This window comes from Manis javanica, chromosome 3, assembly GCF_040802235.1.
Source record: "Manis javanica isolate MJ-LG chromosome 3, MJ_LKY, whole genome shotgun sequence".
In the NCBI taxonomy this organism is placed as follows: Eukaryota; Metazoa; Chordata; class Mammalia; order Pholidota; family Manidae; genus Manis; species Manis javanica.
Window position 1 is genome coordinate 4195703 of NC_133158.1, and position 26290 is coordinate 4221992.

The following is a 26290-nucleotide window of genomic DNA, read 5'->3' on the forward strand; positions in this document are numbered from 1 at the left end:
CGTGACCACTGCCCACCGCTCCGAGGCAAGGGGGTCACTGCCACCACAGCCACGCGCCTTCCATGGCCGCACCTGGGGGCATATACTGTTCCTGCGAATACTACACGTTCCTATTTTTCCTCAGTGGGTTTCACCTCGCTGGGCTGTGTAGTTTTGAGCTGTGACGTTTGTGTAGTTGTCACGGATGAGGCCTGGCAAGTGGTATGGCTGAGTCCCGGTTGCCAATGGTGCACCTCATGCCCAGGGGCCTCTCTGCCATCTCCCCACAAGCCTCACAGTGCATTCCTGCCATGGGCCCTCTGCTCTGCAGGTCCTGATATCCGAAGGCTTAGGACGGTACGCAAGGGACCCAAAATTCGTGTCAGCAACAAAACACGAAATCGCTGATGCCTGTGACCTAACCATCGACGAGATGGAAAGCGCAGCCAGCAGCCTGCTCGGCGGGAGCGCGCAGTCCCGGGCCAACGGGGATGTGGGTCCTGGCTCCCAAGGGCAGGACTACGAGCTCCAGGACTTGGGGCCAGGCTACAGCGACGAAGAGCCGGACTCCGGAAGAGACGAGGAGGACCTGGCAGGTGAAATGATATGCGTCACCAGCCTGTAGCCCCTGGGGAGGTGCAGACTGGTAGTGGCCCTGCAGCCAGGGGGAATGCCTGTGGTCAGGAGAGCTTAGGCCCCAGTGTGGGGTCGGCCTTCAGGTAGACTTTTGTCTGAGTGACGTCATGCCTCCGGGAGGCCCTAGCCCGATGGGAACAGGCCGGTCTGGGCCTCTGGGAGAGGACCGAGAGGACCTGGGGCAGGCCCTGGCCATGTGGGCAGGTCATGGGTGACAGTGGGTGCCAGGCCTGTGCATTACCTCAGCCTCGGGCTGGCACAGCAGATGGTCACCGGGCCCAGCCTGTCCACTTGTAGCCCCTCTGCCGAGACCCTGCTTGCCAGCTCCTGTTTGGCTGCCCCAGACAGTGTGTGAGGCGGGGCCTCCCTCCCAGCCTCTCCCGGCAGCGCACAGGCGAGTGCCCCCCCCCCCCCCCCCGTCGGGGGGCTGGCTGTCAAGCTGAGGGCGGCCACAAACTGGAATAACTCGCAACCAGGTCAACTTAGATACACTAATTTGTTTAAAACTCATAGATTTATTGTACATGACTTGTAATATACTATAATTTGTATTTGTAAAGAGATGGTCTATATTTTGTAATTATTGTACCGTATTTGAACTGCAGCAATATCCACAGGTCCTAATAACCATAGTTTCCCCACTGAAATCTAGAAATTATTAGTATTTTTAGAGCCAACTCTCATTTATCCAGTGAAAATCTTTTGGGGGGTAAAACTTTAAGTTGAGACCTTGACCCTACAGAGATTTTTCTGAAATACTTTGAGTCACTGTAAATCTCTTCGCAGCCTCGTCTTTGGGTGAGGGGGCTCTGGGATGTGACCCGTGCCTCCTGCACCCCTGGGACCACCCCAGAGGTGGCCAGGCCAGCCGCTCTGCCCCGGGGGCTCCAGGCTGTGGCCTCGGGGGCGGCTCTGGCGCGGGAGGAACCATCCAGGTAAAGGCAGTCCCCCCGCTCCTGGCCCCGGGGACTGGAGATGCCGTCTGTCCTGAGAGACAAGGGGCCCCCGGTGGGGGGCTGGAGGGAGCAAAGCGACCACCTCTGCGCAGAACGCCGGGCTGCGCGTGGACCACGCTGTTGCCTTCCTCCATAACTGTGCCGTGCCGTGTTTCCCGTGAGGGCTTTTCTATGCACTTGAACGAGGGCTCAAGTTTCCACTGGACGCACTCGCGCTCCGATTGTCCTTCCTGCTGAAAACCCGCCTCGGACCATTAGGCCCAACGAGGCTTCCCTGTCTGTCCCCAGGACGATGCCGACTTGGTCAAGTCACCTTGGCAGGGATTCCCTGCAGTCAGAGACAGGTAGCAAAATTTTAAATATTACACAGACAACCTGTTCCTTTTTTTGTTTTTGTAAATAACACTTTGTTATGAAGACCTTACAAACCTCTTCTTAAGACATTCTTACTCCAGATCCAGGCAAAAACACTTCAAGGTTTGTAAATGACTTTCCTGACAGAAGTTTTTTTATTAAAATGCAAAATGTTCTTCAGAATACAACTGTGTAACAGCTTTGTTATACCTGGGAGCCCTCCCTGCCAGGAGCTGCTGTTTGCCCGGAGAGCTCCCGAGGGCGGCGCCGCCGCAGGGGGCACAGCTCCGCCCCAAGGGCTACCCGCGGTCGCCAGCACCCCACCAGCACCCGGACTGTGTCTCTCCGCTGGGCTCGGGCCTTACGGCGGCTCACCCTCAGCGGGCCGAAATCTCCCTCCCAGGGCTGCGTATTCTGGTAGAGGGGATCGTCTTTTCCAGTCAGTACTTAAAAACTGGTGTTTTTACAGGCCGCACCATATCTAATACCTCTGTCTGCTTTCGTCTGGTTCAACAGCCCAGCTAACATTAAATTTTCCTTTGTAAGAAAATTGCAGAGCATGGTTTTTTCCCTTCATTTTAGGGAAGTTTTAAGTGTCTCCTTTTTTGTTCCCCTCCTGCCCCCTAAAAAAAGTCATTTTGTTGTGTCCCCAACAATGGTACATTTGGCTTCTTCAATCTTGTGTTTTTCATAGTGGAAATGGCAGCTCTGCCTTAACTCCTGGTGAGCGGGAACCTGGTTAACAGCCGCCTCTCTGCTTTCTGCGCGGACGGCCCGGCCGGATGGGCTTCCCAGCCCTGCTCGGGGAGGTGTTCCCGACAGCCCAGGCTGGGGGTGCTGGGCTCTGCAGGCCTGGGGAGTGGCTCAGGGCACGTATGGGCTTCACCTGCTTGAGAAGCCACTTCACGGCTGACTGCACACTTGTGACAAACACCAGGGCGGTTTATTTCATGTTGATTATTTTTACAGTCTGAAGGGTCTTTGCCGATTTCCTTTCCTACAAGGGTTTCACTGTTATGCTGGGCAGTTGGCTGTTCTAAGCAGTAGTTAGTGACTTGAGTTGTGGGGTCACACACAGACCTTCAACCCCTGTGTTAGTCTACCCACCTCATCTAAAATCTGACCCCAGCTATGCTTTCATTTGTTGAAAATTTTTAATTTTCCTAAAATGACATTTCTCCCCTGTTGGGGCTTACGGCAGGTGAGAATGGACAGCAGGCCTGGGTCCTTGCTGCCGACACAGGGACAGCGGTGAGAGACGACATCTGGGAGCATGGTGGTAGGAGATGACCGGGGCCTTGCAGCATGGCCAGTGGACAGGGATGGGGGTTTCTGATGTTTCAGACAAAAGTATCCAGGTATCAGGTAATTGGTCCGTGGGACAGGGAGCGGGGTTTGGCTGGAGAGAAGAATCTATCTGCATGTATGGTGACTCCCACAGCCTGCTCTGGAGGCCGGAATGCTGCACGTCAAGGTGCCCGCAGCTGGCACCTCCGAGGGGGCACCCTCCTCAGAGCCTGCTCACCAGGCACACACACAGTTGTTGGGCTTTTCCACCAGTGTTGGAAACGTCATTCTCCCATTTTTCAGGCATCCCCTTTTTGCTCAGGGGCTCACCTGACCGTTGGTCTGCTCCCTGGCAAGCCTGACTGCAGCTGTCCCCTCTGGTTCAGTGGGCACGCCTCTCCCCTTCCCAAGGCCAGGGGCCGCCTCACGGCAGGGGAACCCGCAGAGAGCCCGTTGTTACGACCTAGGCTGCCGCGTTACTCTGCCCAGCCAGTGGCCCCTAGCCCGTCAGGGCTCGAGGGAGGAGCCGCTCCAAATCAGAGTCTTCTGTCCTGGGTCTGCACCCTGGCATGGAGCTGCGGTTCGGTGGCTCCTGGGTGTCTGCCACTCACGGTCTTCTCCTTTGAAATGGATTTCTGTGCACGGCCAAATCGTGTGAGTGCACGGCCAAATCGTGTGATTGCACGGAACGAGGCCCAGGAAGCAAGTGGGGCAGAGGGGCCGAATGGGCTCCTCTTAGCACACAACATTTTGCTCACCTAACAACACAGGCAAGTGGCCAATCAGCCAGTGTCCCAGAGGCTGAGAACGCAGCGCGGCCGCAGCAGACCCGAGTGGCCGGGTTGCCCACCATGCCCACATCTGAGCAGGCCAGCACGAACACATCCATTCTCATCCGCCATAAGCCCCAATAGAGGAGAAATATCTTTTTTTTGACTATTAAGATTTTATTGGTGACAATAGAGCTTAAAACAAATAGATCAAAAATCAAAAGGTTCGTTGCCTTGGTACAGATGCTCCTCGATTTGGAAAACTCAAAGAGTAACTGCTGCTGTGGAGGCGGAGAGCAAAGCGGACAGCCCAAAGCAGAGGCTAAGCGTTTCCAAGGCACAGAGTGCGGCAGGTGGGCATGGGGCGCTGCCCACGAGGTGTCGCACAGGGGCCAGAGCAGAAACCTACCCAAACTGTGCCTCCACACAGCCAAAAGGGCGACTCAAAGCCCTACAGCGATGCTAATAAATAAGAGGCCTGGCCAGAAGGCGGCCCTGCATCCCGTCTCTCCCACGTACATGTTGGAATCTGGACTTTGGGGTAAAGGCCAGCCTCAGCCACAGACATGACCCCAGGACACCGGACTCGCTACTTCCGGGCCCTCAGAGCCGTGGGCTGGCACTGCCGTCCCTCCCCTGCAGGCAGCTCCGAGACCCAGCAGTGCTGGTGGGGAACCTCTCGGACGAAATCTCTCGACAGACTGAGAATTTTCTTTCTTGACCTTCCTTTGGAACCGAAAAATAAAGCAAGATACAGGTAAGATTAAACAAGGGCCGCTTAAGGTTTGTAAGGGAGGAGAGATGAGAGAGATGGTTTTCTTCTCTCCGCCTTTCTGGAAGGTCTTTCTCAGAAACAAGTGTGGCTGCCGGGCCTCCCGGGGGAAGCCTGGGATGCCTCAGTTTTCTCCCCTGCCATCCACAGTGGTTTTGGGTATCTTTTCAGAAATCATTACGTCATCAGAACAGTCTGTCTAAGGCATCTCGGTTCAAAAAGTAGTGGACCTCATTATTGCATTGTAACAAGTTTAAGGGTCAAACAGCTGTTTTAAATGCTCCTTTTTTTGGCCAATTTGATTTTCTTTCACTCGGTTGCATTTTTCCGGGAGCGGGGTGCGGTTTTACTTGGCCGCCTTGTGTGTCTTGGTTCCATCGTGGTCTGTTCCTGTGGACGTCTAGAGAATAAGAATTAGCCAGCCTGGCCCAGTCCCAGTCGCCTCCGCGGGCCAAGGGGAGAGCGTCCTCGGCCCGGCCGCTCTGGCACGCAGCGGCCGTCGGCTCTGTGAGATGTACTCTGCACCTCTAGAATGCGAATCACGGAGCCTGGGGCTGTGGGGAGACCTCCACACTCTTCTCTCCCTGAACACCGTCTGGAAGTCCTCTTGCTGGGCCGATCACGTTCATTAAGAACTAGAGTGCCAGGGAGGTGGGGCCCCGCTCAGCGGGCCCATCTGTCTCTGGGAGTGAGGTGAGGAAGGAGGACCCTGGGTCTCTTCCCGCAGGCAGCCTTCCCCTCTGAGCAGGGGTGCCGGACGCCCCCTGACTGTGACGGCTGCAGCCTGAGGGGAGGGCACCCAGCCTCTGGGCACAGCACCCTGTTCTTTGAGGGAGGCCTGGGAAAGAACCACTTCTCTCAAGTCTGACCAGGAGCTGGGTTGCAGAGAGTGACAGAACATGGGAGAAGGGTGTAGCAGGAGTTAGCCGTCCTCCTACGCTGGCCCGGGGTCCACTCCAGAATGCTGGCCTTCCCCAAGGGCCCACAGGGAGAATGCTGGGAAGTGGAGCCCGATTTGCTGACATGACAGTCCTGGTCTCATTTCAAGGACCATTGACTTCACAGGCTAGACTAGATGGTCTCGGGAACGAGCATTTGGGGCAACAGTGGTGCCGGCCCTTTTGTCTCATCACAGGGCTTCTCGGGCAGTGATGGCCTCAACGCTGGGTGGCCAGAGTCCTGGGCTTGTGCACAGGGATGTCCTTGTCCCAGAGTGCAGGCTGCCCCTTGATGATGTCGGCTGCTTTCTCTGCAATCATGATGGTGGGGGCATTGAGGTTCCCACTGACCACGCTGGGCATGATGGAGGCATCCACAACCCTGAGATTTTCCACCCCGAGCACCCTGGTCTGCGGGTCCACCACGGCAGTGGGGTCAGAGGGCTGGCCCATCTTGCAGGTACACGATGGGTGGTAGGCGCTGTCTGCTTTTGCCCGCACAAAGGCGTCTATCTCCTTATCTGACTGGATGTGACTTCCTGGCTGGAGCTCTTTACCCCGGAACGGTGCCAGGGCTTTCTGCGCAAAGATTTCTCTGGTCAGCCTCACACACCGACGGAAGTCCTCGATGTCATTTCCTGTTGAGGAGAGGAAACGGGGGAGGTGACTCCTCTTACCATGCTGACCTTGCTGGAGGATGGCTGGCATGCAGAGGCCCAGTAAGCGCCCGAGGGAGGACCGTGCAGGGACATGGAGCCACCAGGTTGCCGGTCACCTACCCAAGGTAATTAAGACTGCAACCATGCAGAGAACAACATCCTAGATGGATCCGGTCTGAGCCTAGCTCTTAACTGAGGGGTCCGCCCTGGCATCAGGACACCCCGGTCTGTGCCCATCTGGCATCCAGCTGAGACCACCAGGCACGTGCGGTCTACCGAGGACACATCCCCACACAAAGCCACGACTTCAAGGCTGGGAGAGGAAGCCTTTGTGCCTGACCTATAGAAACAGACACACAAAGTCAGAAGGAGGAGCCTCAGGAATGGGCTCGGGACCAAAGAGCATCACAAAACTTCAGAAAAAGAATGAAATGAGACAGAGTTAAGCAATTTACCTGACAGAGTTCTAATTAATGATTATAAACATGCTCACCAGGCGAGAGGAGAGTGGGCGAGCTCACTGACAACCTCTCTGAAGAGACAGAAAATACAAAACAGGGCCCATCAGAGAGGAAGAACACAGTAAGTGAAATGAAAAATGCACCAGAGGGAATCAACAGCATGCGGAACAGGCCGGTGATTCGGAAGGCAGGGCGACGGGAAGCACTCAAGCTGAACAGCAGAGAGAAAAAAGAATGTTAAAAAACGAGGAGAGACTAAGGGAACTCTAGGACAATATCAAATGTCCACATATAGTCACATTATACATGTCCCAAAAGGAGAAGAGAAAGGAACAGAAACCTTATTAGAAGAAATTACAGCCGAGAACTTCCCTAATCTGAGGAAGTTAACAGACATCCAAGTCCAGGGAGTGCGGAGGGCCCCAAACAAGATAAACCCAAGGGGGTCCGTCGTAATGAAAATGTCAAAGATCAAAGACAGAATCTTAAAGGCGGCAAGAGAAAAGCAACACATTACCTCCAAAGGGAACCCCATAAGGTCAACAGCTATTTTTCAGCAGAAACTGTACAGGCCAGAAAGGGGTCAGGTGATATATTTAAAGTGCTGAAAGAGAAGGACCTCCCTGCTCAAATAATATCATCCAAAATGGGAAATCACAGATAAACATGTTACAGGAGCCTTACAAGAAATGCTGCAGAGTCTTCTAAGAAGGAAAGAAAAGGCCATAACGAGAAGACAGCAAAGGCGGTAGACCAATCACTTAGAAGACAAAAGGAGTAAAATCAGCTATTTCTAAAAATCAGGTGAGGGAATCACTAAACAGAAAGGTCTAAAAGAAGGCATCATACACATAAAATGTGGAGGAGGGGAGCTGAAAATACAGTGCCGTTAGGATGCATTCCGACGTAAGTGGCCGTCCACTTACCACAGACTGCTATGTAAGTAAGACGTCATATATAAGCCACACGGTGACCACAAAGCAAAAACCGATAGCAGATACACAAAAAACAAGGGAGGAGAAATCCAACCATATAAAGAAAGTCACACACACAAGGGAAGGGAGCGAGAGAAGGACCTACGACGGAAACAACCAGAGAACACCTGACAGGATGGCTGTGAGTGCACGCTGTCGATAATTGCTTTGGTCCATTTACATTTAAGTGCTCCAATCAAAAACATAAGGTTACTGAGTGGATAAAAGAAGACGACCTACTTGCTGCCTGCAAGACACTCACTTCAGACCTAAAGACACACACAGACTGAAAGTGAAGGGACTGGAAAAGATACTCCATGCACATGGAAGGGCAGGTAAAGCTGGAGTCGCGGTGCTTACATCAGACAAAATAGACTTTAAAATGAAGACTGTAAAAAGAGACAAAAAGGGACATCGCATGATGATTGAGGGCTCAATGTGGCAAGAAGATGTACCAACGGTAAGTATCTATGCCCCCAGCAGGATCATCCTAATTATAGAGCAAATGTTAACAGACACGAAGGCAGAGAGTGGCAGTGATACAGTAAAAGCAGGGGACCTTAATAACCCCCTACAACAATGGATAGATCATCCAGACGGAAAATCAATAAGGAAACAGTGTCTTTGAATGACACATTAGGCCCAAGGAACCTAATACATACATAACATTCTTTTCAAGTGCACACAGAACATTCTTCAGGATAGATCACATCAGCCATAAAACGAGTCTTAATAAATTTAGGAAGAATAAAATCGTACCAAGCATCTTTTCCAACCACAACAGTATGAAACTGGAAATCAGTTACTGGTAAAAAACCCACAAACACATAGAGGCTACACACATGCTACTAAACCACTACTGAGCTAAGGAGGGAATCATGGATGGAGTAAAAAAACATTTGGAGAATAATGAAAATAGAAATAGAGTGGTTCAAAAGCTTTCAGATGTAGAAAAGTCAGTGCTAAATGGAAAGTTTATAGAGTTACAGGCCTACCTCAGGAAGCAAGAAACATCTCAATCTAACCTGACAACCTAGAGTAGAAGAACAACAAACAAAACCCAAAGACAGGAGAAGGAAGGAAATATAAAGATTAGAGCAGAAATACAAGAAAGGTTTAAAAAATACAAAAGAGCAATGACTCTAAGAGCCGATTCTTTGCAAAAAGATAAACCTTAAGCTAGATTCATCAGGGAAAAAGACCCAGAAATGAAAGAGGAGAAGTTACACTTGACACCACAGAAACACAAACAATTATAAGTGAATACAATGAAAAATTATATGCTGATGACTTAGAAGAAATGGAGATAACTTCCTGGAAACATCCCAAGACTGAATGAGGAAGAAATAAAAACTGTGAACAAATTACCAGTAACAAAATTGATGCAATACTTTAAAAAAACTCCTAAAGAAAGTTGAAGACCAGATGGCTTCACAGGAGAATTCTACCAACATTCAAGGAAGAGTTAATAACTATCCTTAAACTCTTTCAAAAAATGGATGAAGAAGGAAAGCGTCCAAGTTCATTCTATGAGGTCAGCACCACACCAAAGACAAAGACATTACAAAAAAAGGAAGCTATAGGCCAATATCCCTGATGAAGCATAGATGCAAAAATCCACAGCAAAATATTAGCAAACTGAATTCAAAAATACATTAAAAGGATTATTTAGCACAATCAGGTGGGATTTATTCTGGAGATTCAAGATGGTTCAGTATCCAGAAATCATTCAGTGTGATACACCACATTAACAAAAGGAAGGATAAAAACCATTTATCACCTCAACAGATGCTGAAAAAGCATTTGAGAAAAAGCATTGCCAAGCCATGATAAAAACTCTCAATAATGTGGGTAAAGAGGGAACAGACCTCAACATTATAAAGGCCATATGTAGCAAACCTACTGGTAACATCACAGCCAATGACAAAAAGCCGAAAGCTTTTCCTCCAAGGTCAGGACCAAGACAAGGACGCTCATGCTCACCACTTTTATTCAACAAAGTCCCAGAAGTCCTAGTCATAGCCATTAGGCAAAAAGAAATAAAAAAGGCACCAAGATTGGTGAGGAAGAAGTAAAATTGTCACTATTTGCAGATGATATGATATTATCTATAGAAGACCATAAAGACTCCACAAAAAAACTCAGAATAAATGAATTCTGTAAAGTTGCATGATACAAAATCAATGAACAGATGTTGCATTTCTATATACAAATGATGAACTAGCAGAAAAAGAAATTAAGAAAGCAATCTTATTTACAATTGTCTCAAAAGGAATACAATACATAGGAATAAATCTAACCAAAAAGGTGAAAGACCTATACTCTGAAAACTGTAAAACATTGATGAAAGAAATCAAAGACACAAATAAATGGAAAAATAAACCATGCTCATGGATAGGAAGAATACTGTTGAATGGCTGTATTTCCCAAAGCAATCTACAGATTGAATGCAATCCCTATTAAAATAACCATGGCATTTTTCACCGAACTAGAGCAAATAATCTGAAAATTTGAATGGAACCACAAGAAACTCCAAATAGCCCGAGCAATCTTGAGAAAGAAGAACAAAGCTGGAGGTTTTACTCTCCCTGGCTACAAAGCTACAGTAATAAAAACAGTATGATACTGGCAGAAGAACAGACACATAGATCAATGGAACAGAAGAGAGAGCCCAGATATTAGCCCATGCATATATGGTTAATTAATATGTGATAAAGGAGCCCTGAATGGGGAAAAGACAGCTTCTTCAATAACTGGTGTTAAGAAAACTGGATACATGCAAGAAAATGAAACTGGATTATTGTCTAACTACATACACAAGAGTAAACTTGAAATGGATCAAAGGCCTAAATGTAAGACATGAAACCATAAAGCTCTTAGAGGAAAAATAGGCAAAAATCTCTCAAACATAAGCATCAGCAATTTTTTTCTGGACACATCTGTCAGGCAAGTTTATTTATTTAGAAAAAATAAACTAAAAAGTGAACAAGTGGGACTCATCAAACTAAAAATCTGTACAGCAAAGGACACAATCAGCAGAACAAAAAGGTAACCTACAGTATCGGAGAATATATTCATAACTGATTCGTCTGATAAAGGGTTAACATACAAAATATATAAAGAGCTCATATGCCTCAACACCAAAAAAAAAATAAATAACCCAATTAAAAAATAGGCAGAGGACCTGAGGAGACATTTCTCCAAAGAAGAAATCCAGATGACCAACAGGCACATGAAAAGATGCTCACATCACTAATCATCAGGGAAATGCAAATCAAAGCCACAGTGAGCAAAAAGACACATGCACCCTATATGTATCGCAGCATTATTTCCAATAGCCGAGATATGGAAGCAGCCCAAGTGTCTACAACAGATGACGGGATAAAGACATGGTGTAGGTACAGTGCAGTATTACTCAGCCATAAAAAAGGAATCCTGCCATTTGCGACAACATGGATGGACCTAGAGGTGGTTATGCTCAGTGAAATAAATCAGTCAGAGGAAGACAGATACTGTATGATTTAACTTGTATGTGGATTCTAAAAGAACAAATGAACAAAACTGAAGCAGACTCATAAATACAGAGAACAGACTAGAGGTCACCACAGGGGAGAAGGGTGGTGAAAGAGCTGGAAGAGGACACTCGGAATGTCTGGAGTCCCGATCTGGGTGATGGTTACGTGAGTGCACACGTACATGTCAAAACGCATCACGCTGGGCACTAAGATCTGTGCGTTTTACTCTCTGTACCACAATATAAAAGATAAATCGGGGGTCTGCATTTTCATTGGTAGGAGAGGACGAGAATTTATGCCCTGCCTCTGGCACGGTGTGGCCGCGAGCACCCACGAGCCGCTGCTGAGCAGAGCGCGCCCGCCGGGGAGCACTTGTGGTGGCACGCCGGGGAGGCCCCTAACGTGATCGCTTTCAGAGGATGCTCAGGGCGAGGGCAGTGAAAATGCCCTGCATGTGAGCCATATGTACACAGTCAGCGATCCTTGTACCTTCTGGTAGACTGCTGTCCGAAAGCTGCATGTCTCTCCTGGGTAAAATGACAGCCAGGGTCACTTCAGTGACCCAGAGTGCTACCAACACATGCACATCTACAGCTTAGAGTGACAGGGTAGAGGGAAGGACAGAGGGTGACTTGTATCCTAAGACGTGGGGATAACAGGAACCCCATAAAGGCATTCTGAATGGCCCAGCAAGCCCCCACGTGGGGGAGACACAGGTGGCTGGTGGGTTACCTGTTGACAAGTAGTTGGGCTGGATCACAGGGTGGTCCCGGGGGTTGGCACTTCTGAGTTTGAGCCAGCCCACACTCGTGCCCCGCATGGTCCCCACATGCACCTAGAGGAACCCAGAGGTGACCTTCAGTCAGTAGCTTGGAGAGACCCTGGGTTTCCTGAGGCTTGGGGATCTATGTCCAAAGCCAACTTGGAGCAGATACATTTCAGAGTCTGTCTGCATCCTACCGCTGCCCAAACGCCACTTCCACAGCTGACCAAGAGCCACCCGGTCCATCCCTGCCGCCTCCTGGCAGCTCCAGGGCCTCGAGCGCATGCGAGCTGGGCACGTCTCACCTTGACAGGCACCCGCAAGCTGCTGCACTGCGCGCCTGGCTCAGCCCGGGGAGATCCCAGTCCCCGAACCCAGCCCACTCGGGCCCCCTGAACAGCTGAGGGCTGGGCCCTGGCTTCTGGCTCCCCACCTGAAGACCCTGTGCAGCGGGGAGAATGCCATCCGACGAGAAGGGGGGTGGCTGCTCACCTGGAACGCCTCCTGCTGGGTGGGCACCCGCCCGTGGTCGATCACCTGGGACGGCAGAAAGTGGAACTGGATGTCCGGGTGGGGGATGCCAGGCTGGCTCCGGATGAACCCACCTGTTTCCAGATGGGCTGTGGCCCCATCCCCTGCAGGGCGGAGAGGATGAGGCAGAAAGGCCCTCCGGGCTGGTGCCGGCTGGTCTCCTCTCTCCTGGCAGTTCCTCCTGGGGTCTGGACTTAAGCCCACGCCCCAGTTCTTGTCCACAGGCGGGCTCATCCAGCGCCACGCCTCTCAGTATCGGCTACACGCCAGGACTTCAGCTCTGCCCTCTGCCCACACTCCACCCCTGCTGACGGGCCCTGAGGTCACATGTCGCTGGGCTTCCTACTGGGCGCCCCCACCCCCCTGACTGTCCTTCCACGAAAGGCTGAAGTCCCAGACTCCAGCTGTCCCTGCTTCCTCCTCCTTCCCCACTGCCACCATCAGGAAGTCTCACCTACCTCAGCTCCAAATCCACCCGCCTGGCACTACCACCCACACCCCCACCTCGGTCCACGTCCCGATCACTCCTAAGAGGCAGCTCCAGTGGCCTCCTTCCTGGTGCCCTGGCCACCCTGTGGCCCTGCATCCCACCCTCACCCACAGCCAGCCTCCCCGGTGTGCTGCAGTGCCCTGGCCCAGCACATTCCTTCAGACTCGCCAGCGCCTGGCCCCAGGACCTTTGCATATACCATCCTGAGCTCCCAGCCCCTGCCCACGTCCTCTACTTTAATGAACATCCCGATCTTCCTCAGCTGTACTTAAACTGAGCGTGCTCCCTTGGTTTCTTCCACTGACCCACTGGCATGTGAGCCCCAAGGGGACTCGCCTTACTGGTCCTCGCACCACCAAGCACAGCAGACAGTGCAGAGTGCGTGTGCAAGAAACACATGCTGAGTGAGCAGGACCCCAAAGCACTGTTTCCGGGCCTGGACGGTCTCTGACCTCAGCCGGCAGACAAACGGGAAATGCTGGGAAGTGGATGCAGACTCTGCAGCCCCGCACGGGTCCCTCTGTGCCCCCCTCCCGGCTGCTCGGACCCCAGCTGCGTCCAGCCCAAGCCACCCCTGCGTCACCCGAGGAACCTTGTCCTGGGCTGCCAGCAGGAGCTGGGGGTCCCCATTTTGCAGATGGGAAAGCTGAGGCTCAAAGAGCAGAGGCAGCTTCGCACAAGTGACCTGAGGTAGGCGCCCTTGCTTAGCGCCCTGAAAAGGAGGCTGCGCGCTCCCAGACCCTCTCTGCCAAGGTCACAGACATGCACACCCACCTGTGTACCCCCAGAGCCACTCCAGCCCAATCCACACCTTCCGCCAGGGCTTCTGGGCTGAGTGCAGGGTGATGGACTGGGTGCATGCCTGCTGAACGTAGACCTCCAGGTGGTCCTGTAGGTTCTGGCCGACTCCTGAGACGGGAGGGTGGGCCTGAGGGCATGGCCACTGCAGGGCCCACTGGCCTCCACACCTGGGCTTGGACAACGTCTCCCCATGCCCAGGTCTGCTGGCTCGGCTCCTGCTCACCGCCAGGCCCCAGGGCACCATTCCCACACTCGTGGCTGAGTCCAGAACTGCCTCCCCTGGTCACTCACTCCTGGGCAGCACCTGCTAAGTGGCGCCCCCATGGGGGCAGGCTGCACGCCAGCAACAGGCCCTGCCTGCTGAGCTTTGCTAACTGCCCACGGCCAGGTAGACTGGCAGCCCCACCTCTCCCCTGGCCTGGGGAAGGAGGGAGACAGGCTGTATAGTGCTGGGCAGACCCTCCACCAGCTCAGCCAGTTCAAGGGGATGCCAAGGAGATGCCATGGCTCAGCATGTCTGCAAAGCTCTCATGAGGAGTCCTCGGTGCAGAAGGCCTGGAAAGGCCCTAGGAGCTTGGGCTATGAGAGGCGGCCCGAGGGCCAGGCCCTGAAGGACTTCTAAGACAGTTAGAAGCTTTAGGCCTGAGAGAATTGTTTTTGCACCGGAAGAAGGCTCTGGAGCTCTGAGCTGACATCTTTAACACCAGGGCAGCCATGAGTCCTGAGGATGAAAGCACAAGGGCCTGGACCCCTCTGGCCACAGAGCTGCCCTGGTGACCTGCGGAGCCCGGCCCAGCTGGCTGTGCAGGGGGATGCTCCCCACCGGAGGGGCCAGGCCCCCCAGCAGGACAGCATAGCTGGAGAAGGGAGGGAAGTGCCACGAAGACTCGGGGGCCCGGGGGAAGGAGGCAGTGGGGCAAGGGGCTCATGGGAAGAATGGGGCCGTTCCAAGGGACTGACTCCCGTCCCCGCCCCCCCACCCCCAGCCTGTGCCAACAGCACAGCACACTGTCTGGGGCAGCAGGGACACCCACGGGGGCCGTGGAGAAGGGGGCTCACCGGGGAGGTGGCACACCACCGGGATGCCCAGGCCCGTGAGGTCGTCTGCATTGCCGATGCCTGAGAGCATGAGCAGCTGCGGGGAGTTGATGGCACCCCCACTCAGGATCACGTCTGCGCTGGCATAAGCCTGGGAGGGGCAGAGGGGCACACAGGTCACACTTCCCTTCCCGGAAAGCCAGATGGAACACTGAGAGTGCGGCCGGGGGTGCTGCACCCAGCAGTGGGCAGGAGCCAGCTCCCAGGCCGACGGGGTGTGGCTGTGGAGGGCAGCCGGCAGTGTGGTCCACACTCCGTGCATCCTGCAGTGGCCGACAGCAGTGGCCGTACACACAGGACAACAGAGCTTGAAGTGCGTGGGAAAGCAGCAGTTCACATGAAGCGGGCCGAGGGCTGGATCCCCACGGGATGCAGGCAGTCCTGACGCTGCGGGAAAGATGAGGGACCACATGGCCCGTTGTCCGGGTCTTCCTGTGAAGCTGCCCACGTCTGACAAGGTGGGGAAGGGACACAGTCTGCTCTGCGGCAGGAGGGGCAGGCACAGGCCGCAGGCTCCTCACAGGGGGCGGGACTCATGCAGAGTCCTGGGGACAGTCTTTGAGGCCACTGCTGCCAGCTGCCTCTCCTCCAGTGCGGAAGGGCCAAGAGCCTGACTCCTGCCCGCTGGGCATCACTCCAGGGTCTCTGCCCCCATTCCCGTCATGTGGCTGCTGGGGCCCGAGGTCACTCACCCGGTGGCTCTGGCCGTTCCAGGTGTACTCCACGCCCACCGCACGGGGGCCTTCAAACAGCACCCTGCTCACGAAGGCCCGGGCCTTGGCCGTGAGGTTGGGGCGGCTCAGCGCCGGGTGCAGATACGCACAGGCCGCGCTCCAGCGCTGGCCTGCGGGAGAACAAGGCACTGGCATGGGAAGCTGGAGGGGCTGCAGAAAGGGGGATCCGTCCTTCCCCTGCTGTGCAAACTCCTCCACCAAGTCAGGCTGAGACCACAGACCCTGCCTAACGGAAAGCCCCCAACACACCCCAGCATCCCCAGATGCAGGTGGGAAGCACCCCGCACCCTCAGCAGGATGCCGGAGAGGCCAGGGGCCCTAACCCTGCGGCGCAGGCGGGGGCCTCTGTCCTCTGGGAGCAGGGCCCTGCTCTGGGCCTCCGTGTGTCCAGCCGTCCCCCGCTGGACAGTGAGAGAGCAGGCTCTCCGTTACCCACACCCCCAGGGGCAGAGGCGCAGAGCGCGCCCAGTGTCACCACCTCCAGGCCCTTTCCCACTGGCTCTGGCGGTCCTCTGCGGCCCCTCACACCTGCCCTGGCGCATCCACCTTCCTGACCGTGACGGGGCAGGAGGGATGTGGCTGGGAGAGAGTCTTCTAAAAAAGGAGGAGCCCGGGGCTGGGAACGGGGCCTTACGCCACCTTTGTGGATGGTCATGTCCATCCAGCCGAAGCCTTCTTGCTGGAAGCCGTTCATGTCCTCCGTGAGGGGGTAGCCGGCCTGCTGTGCCGCCTCCAGGAAGGCCCGGTGCAGCGGGTGGCGGGTCTTGCCCCGGGACACATGCAGTGGGCCTTCGCCTCCGCGGTACCTGCTGGCGCCCAGCTCGTGGCTCTGGGCCTTGCGGAAGTAGGGCAGGCAGTGCTCGTAGTCCCAGCCTGCCGCGCCCTCCCGGTGCCAGCGGTTGTAGTCCTCGGCGTGCCCGCGCACGTACACCATGGCATTGAGGGATGAGGAGCCTCCCCAGACCCGGCCCCGCGGCCAGTAGAGCACGCGGCCATCCAGGCCAGCCTGCGGCTCTGTGTGGTAGCACCAGTTGTACCGGTCATCACACAGGTTGGCCACCAGCGCCGCAGGCATGTGGATCTTCCACAGGAGCCGCTTGCTGCCCGCGTACAGGTCCTTGGGCCCCGCCTCCAGCAGCAGCACACGCCTGTCAGGGTCCTCCGTGAGCCGCCCGGCCAGCACGCAGCCCGCGGAGCCCGCGCCCACCACCACGTGGCTGTACTCGTCCCGGGTCCCGGAGGCCGTGCTGGCCAGGGCACGGATGCCTGGGGGCCGCTGCTGCCCCGGGACTGTCCATGGGCCCGGGCGCCCTCGCCACCAGCCTCTCAAGGCACACCACATGCTGCCGGCCCTGGTCCTCGGATGGGGAGCGGATGATCTGCTCTCCTAGGACGAGAAGAAGGCTTCTGCACTCAGCACGCACACACAGAACCGGCCCAGGCTGAGCGCCCACCGGGGCCTGGCTGGCAGGTCCCTGCCTGGGACACGGGGAGGAAGGAGCAGAGGCGCAAGCGGCAGCAGGACCGCCAGACCCGCACGGGAGCGGCCAGCACAGGGCTGGGCGCAGAGGCTCCTCCCCAGACTTGGGGGGCCCAGAAAGGCTTCTCTGGGACATCTCGGTGGGTAAATACAACACCCTTTTCCTCCTTACTCGTAATCTCTTTAGAATATAACTGTCTAAAGCAGTAAAATACATTGGAGGGTTTATAATAACCCCCTATAATAATATTATTTGCTATAATATTATTTGAAGGTATGTTGTGATAAATTAGATATATTGTAAGCCCCAGAACCACTCAAAAATATAGTCTGAACACCCCAGTCAAAATGCAGAGATTGTCAGAAGTGATTAAAAAACAAGACTTAAATATATGCTGTCTACAAAAAAACAACCCCACTTTAGATATAAACATAGGTAATAAGAAAATGGGAAAAAGATACACAACATAAACACTGAACAACAAAGAGAATGACTACATTAGTATCAGACAATGTAGACTTCTCGACAAAAAATATTACCAAGGTTTAGGAGACATTTCAAAATGAACCAATTTTGTAACTTCTGAAAACAAACGTGAGCCCTTTGCTTTTCCGAGCCCCTCAAACAACGGAGCCGTGTGCCCCGGACGTCCAGGCGAACATGCCGGGTCCCTGGGCACCTGCCACGCCCCCGGCCTGGCCCCTCAGGCCTCTGAGCAGCTGCGCAGGGGGCCTGAACTCGTCCTGCCCCCCCACCTCGGGGACCACCCCTCTGTGGGGCTTCCTGCCCAGTCCTGTCCCCCGTCAAGTGCTCTCTGGCTCCCTGCCTCAGCCCAGTCACAGAGCACCCCGTCCACCCGGCTCGGACCTGCGCCCATACCTCACTTGTCATTCTGTGCCACCCTCCGGAACTTATGCTGCTCTGGCCACCGTGAATTTCACATTAGCCAGATGTCAGACCACGTGACCACGACTGCTCACGAGCAGCTGCCTCTGCCGGTGATGCTGTCATTCACCCAGCGGGCACCGAGCTCCAACACGACGGGCCCTGTGCCGACTCCAGGGGCCCCTACAGTAGACATGGTACTTTGTCCCCTCATCAGTGTGTGGTGATGAGCAGGCATTCACCCCGCCTCATCTGTGAGGCTGGAGGTCTTTCAGGGGTCATTATGCAGACATCTCTGCAGCCCCACAGTGATATCCATGTCCTAACCCTCAGGGTAGGCAGGGCAGGGATTTTCTGGCTCCTTCTCTGATAAGAAAAGGGAAGCAAAGGAAATGGGGTTTGGGAGTGTGTGTCTAGGATTCCTGGAGAGCAGGCGCTGGGGGAGGTTTTCCTTCCTGCCGCTCTGGGTGCTGCAATCTGGAGGGGGTGGGGGGCTGCTAACTGAACACCCAAATGACAGCAGAATACATGTTATCTCTTAAGTGCGCATTACCAAGATAGACCTTATTCTGAGCCGTAATAAAACTCTCAATGAATGTTGGTGAGGGAAAGCCTGGACCTCTCTCCAGACTGGAGGTCTGGCAAGCGACACGGTCTGCACCCCCTCCCCACGCTGACGCTGACATGCGCACTCACCAACTCTGACTTGGTCTGGGCGGCCCCGAGCCCTGGCCACACTCACCTACCCTAGGCGGACAGTGTACCAGGCCTGAAGACATAGACCCAGTTGCCACCAGCCCCCAGAAAGCACACCCTGGCCACCACTGGACCATGGGTGCTGACCCGGTGGTGCAGAGCGTAGCTTCCCTGCAGCCGGTCACTGCTGTGCACCTGAGCCGTGGCTGCACCATGGACTCGGACTTTGAGCCAGTAGCCGCGGGGAGTGGGGGGGGGCGGTTGGGGGAAAACAGCTTCCCCGGAGTTTGGGCCTGGGCCTGGGGCTACACCAGGGGTGCAGAGCCAGTCACTGCACACTCCTGGGGAACACACCTGAGCTGCTCTGCACTGTGGGTATGGAACAGGTAGCTTCAGAGGGGGGGCTTTACTGGAGACTGTGCCCTGGCCCACTGCCTCTCCACTAGCGTGTACCCCACTGGTATACACTCAGGAACCCTTCCAACTGGGCCCCTCTGTCTGTGTCCCCCTGCAGTCAGGTCCTGATACCCCTGACACAAGGACACCAATGGCTCATGCTCACAAGTCCTCCAGCCAACCAGCTAGAATGACCAGGTACATGCAGTCCACCCAGGGGACCTTCCCTACACAAGGCCAGCCCTTCAGGACGGAGAGAGAGAGGTGGCCCGTTTGAAAAACTCACAGAATCAAGTACAGAAAGTCAAACAAAATGAGCAGGCAGAGGAATGTGCTTGAAACGAAAGAACATGATAAAACTTCAGAAAAAGAACTAAAGGAAACAGAGTTAAGCAATTTACCTGACAGAGTTCAAATTAATGATTATAAGCATGCTCACAGGACGAGAGGCGAGTGGACAAGCTCACTGACAACCTCTCTGAAGAGACAGAAAAGACTAAACAGCCCGTCAGAGAGGAATAACACAGTAAGTGAAATGAAAACACACACCAGAGGGAATCGAAAGCATGCGGACCAAACAGATGGGCGATGCGGAAGGCAGGGCGATGGGAGGCACTTCAGAAGAATTCTAAAAAATGAGGAGAGGTTAAGGGAGCTCTAGGACAGTAGCAATGTCCAAATATTCACATTATAGACGTTCCAGGAGGAGAAGAGAAAGGCATCGAAACCTTATTAGAAGAAATAATAGCTGAAACTATCCTAATCTTGGAGTCAACAAACATCCAGGTCTTTGAAGCCCAGAGAGCCCCAAACAAAATAAACACCAACATGCACCATAATTAAATGTCAAAGATCAAAGACAGAGAATCTTAAAAGCAGCAGGAGAAAAGCAACACATTACCCCCAAAGGAAACCCCATAAGGCTAACAGCTGATTTTTCAGCAGCAACTGTACAGGCCAGAAAGGAGTGGCATGATATAGTCAAAGTGCTGAAAGAGAAAGACCCCCGAGAGAGACCACTCTACCCAGCAAGGTTATCATTCAGAATGGGAGGGAGGTCACAGATAAACATAAGTTACAATCATGAGGTCACCATCACTAAACCAGCCTTACAAAAATGTCGAAGAGTCTTATTTAAGAGGAAAAGAAAAGACCCTAGCCAGAAGTAAGAAAAAGAGGACAGCAAAACTTTCACGGCTAAAAGCAAACATACCAGCAGTGCTAGGATCACTTAAAAGCTGGTATGAAGGTCAAAAGACAAATGGAGTGTCATTGGTTACATCTAAAAATCAGTTAAGGGACTCACTAAATAACAAGGGGTAAAAGAAGACATCGTATATATAAAACATGGAGGAGGGGGAGTAAAAAAATGTAGGGTTCCTAGAATGCATTAGAATTTAAGTGACCGTCAACTTCTCATAGATTGCTGTATGTGTAGGCTGTCACGTAAGAGCCTCATGGTGACCACAGGCTGGAACCCTGCAACGGCTACACAAAACACCGAGAGAAGGGGATGCAAACATCACCCCGAAGAAAGTCGTAATGCCTGAGGGGAGAGCAAGAGGGGAAGAAGAGACCAGAGGTGAACAAGAAAAAGAACTATAAAACGTCAACAAAATGGCAGTAAGTATGTACCTATCAGTAAGTACTTTAACTGTAAATGGACTAAATACTCCAATCAGACAACATAGGGTGACTGAACGAATAAAAAAAAAGAGAAAAACAACACCCATCTATTTGCTGCCTACAAGACACTCACCTCAAACCTAAAAGACAATCATAGACTGAAAATGAAGGGATGGAGAAGATACTCCATGCAAATAGGAATGAAAAAGAAAAAAAAGCTGGAGCAGCAATACTTATATTAGACAAAGAAACTTCAAAACAAAGACTGTAACATGAGACAAAGGAGGACATTATATAATGATTAAGGACACAATCCAGCAAGGAGATAGAACAATTATAAATATCTTTGCACCAACAGAGGGGGCACCTGGATATACAAAGCAAATATTCATGAACATAAAGGGAGAGATTGACAGCATTAGAGTAATAGTAGGGGACTTTAATACCCCACTTGTATCAATGGATAAATCATCAGACAGAAAACCAATTAAGAAAACAGTGGGTTTGAATGACACATTAGAAAACAGAATTAACAAATATACATAGAAGGTTAAATCCCGAACAGTAGAATATACATTCTTCTGAAGCACACATGGAACATTCTCTAGAATAGATCACAAGTTAGGTCACTGAGATATATGAGTCATAAGAAACAGACATTTGGTCATTCATATGACTACACGTATATTTCTCAGGTGTATCTGCTCTTCATCCAGTTTCTGAAAACACTGCAGTCTTAAAGGTGAAAATGGGTGTCTGGTCATGTTAATGTCAGACTTCTGGACCCCCACCCACGGGGGCAGCAGCTGGAGGCTGAATCAGCCAGCGGCCAGTGATTGAGTCAGTCATGACTGTGCAGTGGAGCCCTCACAACCCCCCCGGAGGAGCTCACTGCGCTCTGTGCACTGGGACCCTGCTGCTCTGTGGGAGGGAGCTTCACTCGGGGAATCAAAACCCCTCCACGGGCCACGAGCCACGCCCCAGGCTCCAGGATAGAAGCTCCTTTGGGAACTTGCCGCATGCATCTCTTCATGTGGATGTTAACTTATATCCTTTATTAAACTGGTAAACGTGTTTCCCTGAGGTCTGGGAGCCGCTCTAGCAAATTAATCAAACCTAAATGGGAGGTTGTGGGAACCTCCAGTCTGTGGTCAGAGGCACCTGGGCATTGCCACCGGCGTGGGGAGTCGGGGGTGGAGGGCAGTCCTGTAGGACGGAGCCCTGAACCTGGGAGTCCGGTGCTGTCTCTGGGCAGAGAGCATCAGAACTGAGTTGCGTTCTCAGACACCCGGCTGGTGTCTGAGAATTGCTTGGTGTGAGTATGTATGGGAAGACCCCCTCCCACATATTTACACACATCGGAATCGGGTCTGGGTTAGCAAATGAAGCTGTACTACTATTACTGCTGTGTATAATCCTGTTGCTGTTACATGTAGGGAAGAAATACCCCATTGCATCTGGGGTCAGAGGTGTTACCCTCTGTGCACGAGGGCAGACAAGCAGGGAGGCCTGGCCCGGGCGCTGATGCCGGCACATGGTCAGAACCGAGCTGTCACCAACGGGGACGGCACAGGAAGGCACGGGCCCTCCACACAAGGACCCCGGGAGCCCGCGTAAGCAATGACGGCGTGGCCTTGTCACCACCGACGCAGAGCCCAGAGTCCAGCCACTTAGGAGCGCCAGGGCCCTGGGGCCCAAGGTGAGCACCGCCCCAGGGGTGGCATGGTCTTCACAGCTGTCCGTGTGCCCGAGGCCAGGGCGGTGATGACAGTCCCCAGAGGGAACTGCAGCAAGTGTGCTGGGGCCTCAGCCGCCCCTGCTGCTGGGGAGGGGGGTCCCTGGGGGTCGTTCTCAGGCAGCATTTGAGGCAGGTCACCAAACAAATGACTGGTGCTTTACCACGGTTTGCGAAGCACTGTCTGGACTGGGCGTGAGTCCCCTGGAGATGCAGACCCATCTGCATAGGCAGCTGGCCAGGGACCCCAGGACAAGGACGCCCTTCCCTCCATGGGCGGCCCGGCTCCAGCACTTTCTGTAGTCACAGCACTGACTGCAGTGCGGTTTTAATCTTCAGTCCCTCCTGCCTGTTTCCTCAGCTGTGAAATGGAAACAGAGCCACCCATTTCATAGGTTTGTTAGGAGGGCTAAGAGAAACAAGAGCCAAACGCTCTGCAGAGAATTAAAAACTCAAATCCAAAAGCATGTGGCAATTTTATCAATTTCCCAGGACGGCCTGGTTTCCTCCTGCGGAAAATGTGGAGAAAGGTGCCACAGCTGCGACCAACAGTATTACTACCGGATAAAGTATGAGTGATCAGAAACAGGCGACCAGCCCGCCCTGCTCCGGGTGCCCAACACGGTGCCCCCCGCCCCGAGTCCCAGCAGGGCACCCACAGCCCTGAGGGCTAACCCTGTGCGCACGGGGGTCCCCGAGGGAACAGCACTGCCTGACTCCTGGGGTTCAGGACTCCAAGGCCCAGTGACAACACGCACCGAAATCAGTGCAAGCACACGGCAGGGGTGGGGGGGGGGCCTTTTCGGGGATTCATCCTGGGAACGGGTGGGTAGCCGTCTCAGGGAGCCGGCACTGTCCCCTGCCTGTGTGCTTCCCTGGGCCTCCGCAGCCCCACTGGAGCAGAGAAAACGTCAGCAGCCCAGTGGCCCTGCTGGGAACAAAGGGCACACTGTGGCTTCAGGTGGGCATTACTGTTGACTCTGCAGAGCTCCTCCAGCTGGAGCAGGGCTGGGTCCAAAAAGTCAGGGGGCAGGGGTGCTCACAGCAGTCCCTAAGCTGGGACGGGCACTGAGGCCTGGGGAGGCAGCCAGAACCGGCTTGCTCTGCACAAGACAGTGAGTCCACTGTTGACCAGCCAGGGCCTGGATATCTGCAAAAGGCACCAAGTAGAAAATTCCACCTTTGTGGGTGGAGGCCAGGCCTGGCACAAGTCAACACAGCGGATGGCCTTGTTCTCTCAGACGGAGAACAAAGGTCTGATAGGAGTGAGGAAACCTGAGGGTGTCCCTGCACTTGGGTCCCAGGGAATTTCCCTACTCAGGTCATAGAGATACTGCCTTTCATTGACCTGCCTCCTCGGCCCCCAAATTTACACATCTGCTAATCCTTCAGCTTCCTTCCTATCTCCTCAGTCTCCCGGCAGCCCCACCAGGCCAGCAGCATGTTATGGGTGGGGAAACCGAGGCTCCAAGATGCTACCACCTCACCCAAGGCGGCAGCTGGCAGGTAGCTGATGAAGCAGGAGATCTGCAACCCTGGCGCCTCAGCCCCAGGGGAGGCACAGAGCCGGGACCTGGGGTCAGGGGCCATGGGTGCTGGACAGAGCGGCCTTCCAGGCCCTGCATGCCACCTGAGGAGATAGGGGGAAGCCCAAACTGGCCACCGTGGGTGGGCAGGCGTGGGTGCCAGCCTCGGAGGAAGGGATGTGCTCATGCATTCATTCAAGCATTTAACGAGTGCCAACTAAACCCCGGGCATGATGGCACACTGAGTGGTGGCCCTTTCAAAATCCCAGACAGGGCAGAATTCTTGACTGGAGGGAGGGTCAGAGCATCTCCAAAGGCCGCCTCCCTCACAGACCCCAGGAACTTCACTGAGCCACTGCCACTTCAGTCCCATCAGCTCCATTTTACGGAAAAGGACACTGAGGCTCTGACAAGGACAGTGAGCGGCCAGAGGCCACAGACACCCTGCTTCTAGTGTTTAAAGCCACAGCAGGGTCCCTTCCAGCAGGCCACCTGGAGGCTGTGTGCTCAAGCAACAAGGACCTTTCATCATGCCCGGGGTTTAGTTGGCACTCGTTAAATGCTTGAATGAATGCATGAGGCCACTTCCTCCAGTGCCTTCTTACCCGCTGTGGCCGAAGCCACTCCCAGTTGCCTGGGCCCTAAGCCAGGGGCCCACCTCAGGCCAGGCTATCCCTGGCTTCTGTGCTTCACTTGCCCCCAGGCTGCTCCCTCACCCCTGCCTAGTGCAGCCCCTCCCTGCCCTCTCCTCCAGGGAGCCCTCCTGCCCCGGAGTCCCATCCTCTCCCTGCTGCCTACCACCCCCTAGGAGTATCTGACTCACAAATCTTACCTCTGGGCCTGGCCTCTGCATCCGCACCCCACCCAGTAGTCCCAAGCCCCCCGCAGGGCCTGCTCCCAGAGCACAGCCGGGAGCGGCCCACGCAGGACTCAGCTGTCCACGGAGGGAGTGCACTTTGCTTAGCAGCTCACTGGCCTCAGAGGCGCCGGGCCCCATCTGCCCAGCACAGCCACCCAGGGGGCCTTTCTAACACTTTAGATTGCCCCCCACCTAAGCCTCTGCCCTGGCTTCCACACCACAGGACGAAGCTCACGATCCCCAGCTGGCAGACCAGGCTGTTAGCCGGCGCCTCCAGGTGGGGCAGGCACGTGTGCCCTTGAACATCGCTCATGCTCAGCCCAAGAGTGCCCATGAGCCACCCCCCCATGAGGCGGCCACCTCTGCTCCCCAGTTCTGGCGGCCTGCAGGTGTTTGCTGAGAAAGCCAACTATGAGCGCCGGAAATGGTCTCAGGGACCACGGGTAACTCAGAGTGGTTGAGCAAGGGGCCCGGGGTGGCCCAGCCCAGGCAGGGGGCAGGCAACAGGTCCACCTGAGCCCCTCTCCTCCCTCGGTGCCCAGACCGGTCCTCTGCAAACAGCCCCTGGAACCCCCACGGGTGGCCCCGGTGGACCGTGAGGCCGCCGGCCACATACAGGCCCAAATCTCGGCCTGGCACCGAGTAGACCCTCAGCATAAATAGCTGCCTGATTAAGTCCGTCGCCCGCCGGGGCTCCAGCCATGAGTCTCGCTCTGCTCATCCGCAGCACGGCGCTAACTGCCTGCGTGTAGGCGACCTTCAGTTGGTGTCCTTTGCAAACAGGGGACCGAGGCAGCGGAGCTCCGAGCTCTGTGACCCGCCGGCGCCCAGCCGACTGTTGTCACCTTTCCCCAAAACGCGGCGTCTCAAGGCCGGTCCCCCGGCGTCAGAACCACGCGGAGCTCTGGTCACCCGCAGGTCCCGCGCGGGCCGCACCGACCCCGGGCCCGGGGAGGCCCGAGCGGCGCTCACCCCCGACGGCGCGGCGGGCCTCCGCCTTCGGGACCCCGCGCCCGGGCCCGCCGCGCCGGGCGGACACACACGGTCACCGGGAGCCCGGCCGGAGGCAGCTCCGCTCCTCCGGTGACTAACTTGGCTCTTGGGAGGGGCGACTCCCGGGAGCTCCGGCCGCGCGGCCCACCCGCCCCGCGCGCGGCGGGCTGGGCCCGGGAACCCGTACTCACCCCGGGAAGCTCGGCCCCGAGCCCGGCGGGCGGCTGCGGCGGCGGCGCTTCACCCCCGGGGCGGGGGCGGGACGGGGCGGGGCTACCGCGCACCTGGCTCCGCGCACGTGGGCTCGGGCCGCCCCGGACCCGCTCGCCCCCGCCGGTCCCCCGAGCCCCGCGGGCCGGGGCGCTTCCACGTCCC

The 26290-nt window shown here is 54.6% G+C and overlaps 2 protein-coding genes across 10 annotated transcripts in view; one reads left to right on the forward strand and one right to left on the reverse strand.

The window, feature by feature from the left end:
- Positions 1–2138, forward strand: part of CACNA1D (calcium voltage-gated channel subunit alpha1 D) — a 254841-nt gene extending 252703 nt beyond the window's left edge. For all 9 annotated transcript variants that reach the window (XM_073230715.1, XM_073230720.1, XM_073230721.1 and 6 more), the window contains one exon: positions 311–2138. In XM_073230715.1, coding sequence (XP_073086816.1) covers positions 311–604 — 294 coding nt within the window. In that variant the 3' untranslated portion in view covers positions 605–2138. The remainder of the gene's footprint in view (positions 1–310) is intronic.
- Positions 2050–26181, reverse strand: CHDH (choline dehydrogenase). The gene is made up of 8 exons (XM_073230726.1): positions 26107–26181; positions 16358–17105; positions 15677–15828; positions 14946–15075; positions 13860–13994; positions 12557–12699; positions 12034–12136; positions 2050–6330 (listed from the first exon to the last, which is right to left on the reverse strand). Exons 2-8 carry the CDS (start codon positions 17058–17060, stop codon positions 5912–5914), a joined length of 1785 nt encoding a protein of 594 aa, XP_073086827.1. The 5' UTR covers positions 17061–17105; positions 26107–26181; the 3' UTR covers positions 2050–5911.
- Positions 26182–26290: the final 109 nt, after the last annotated feature.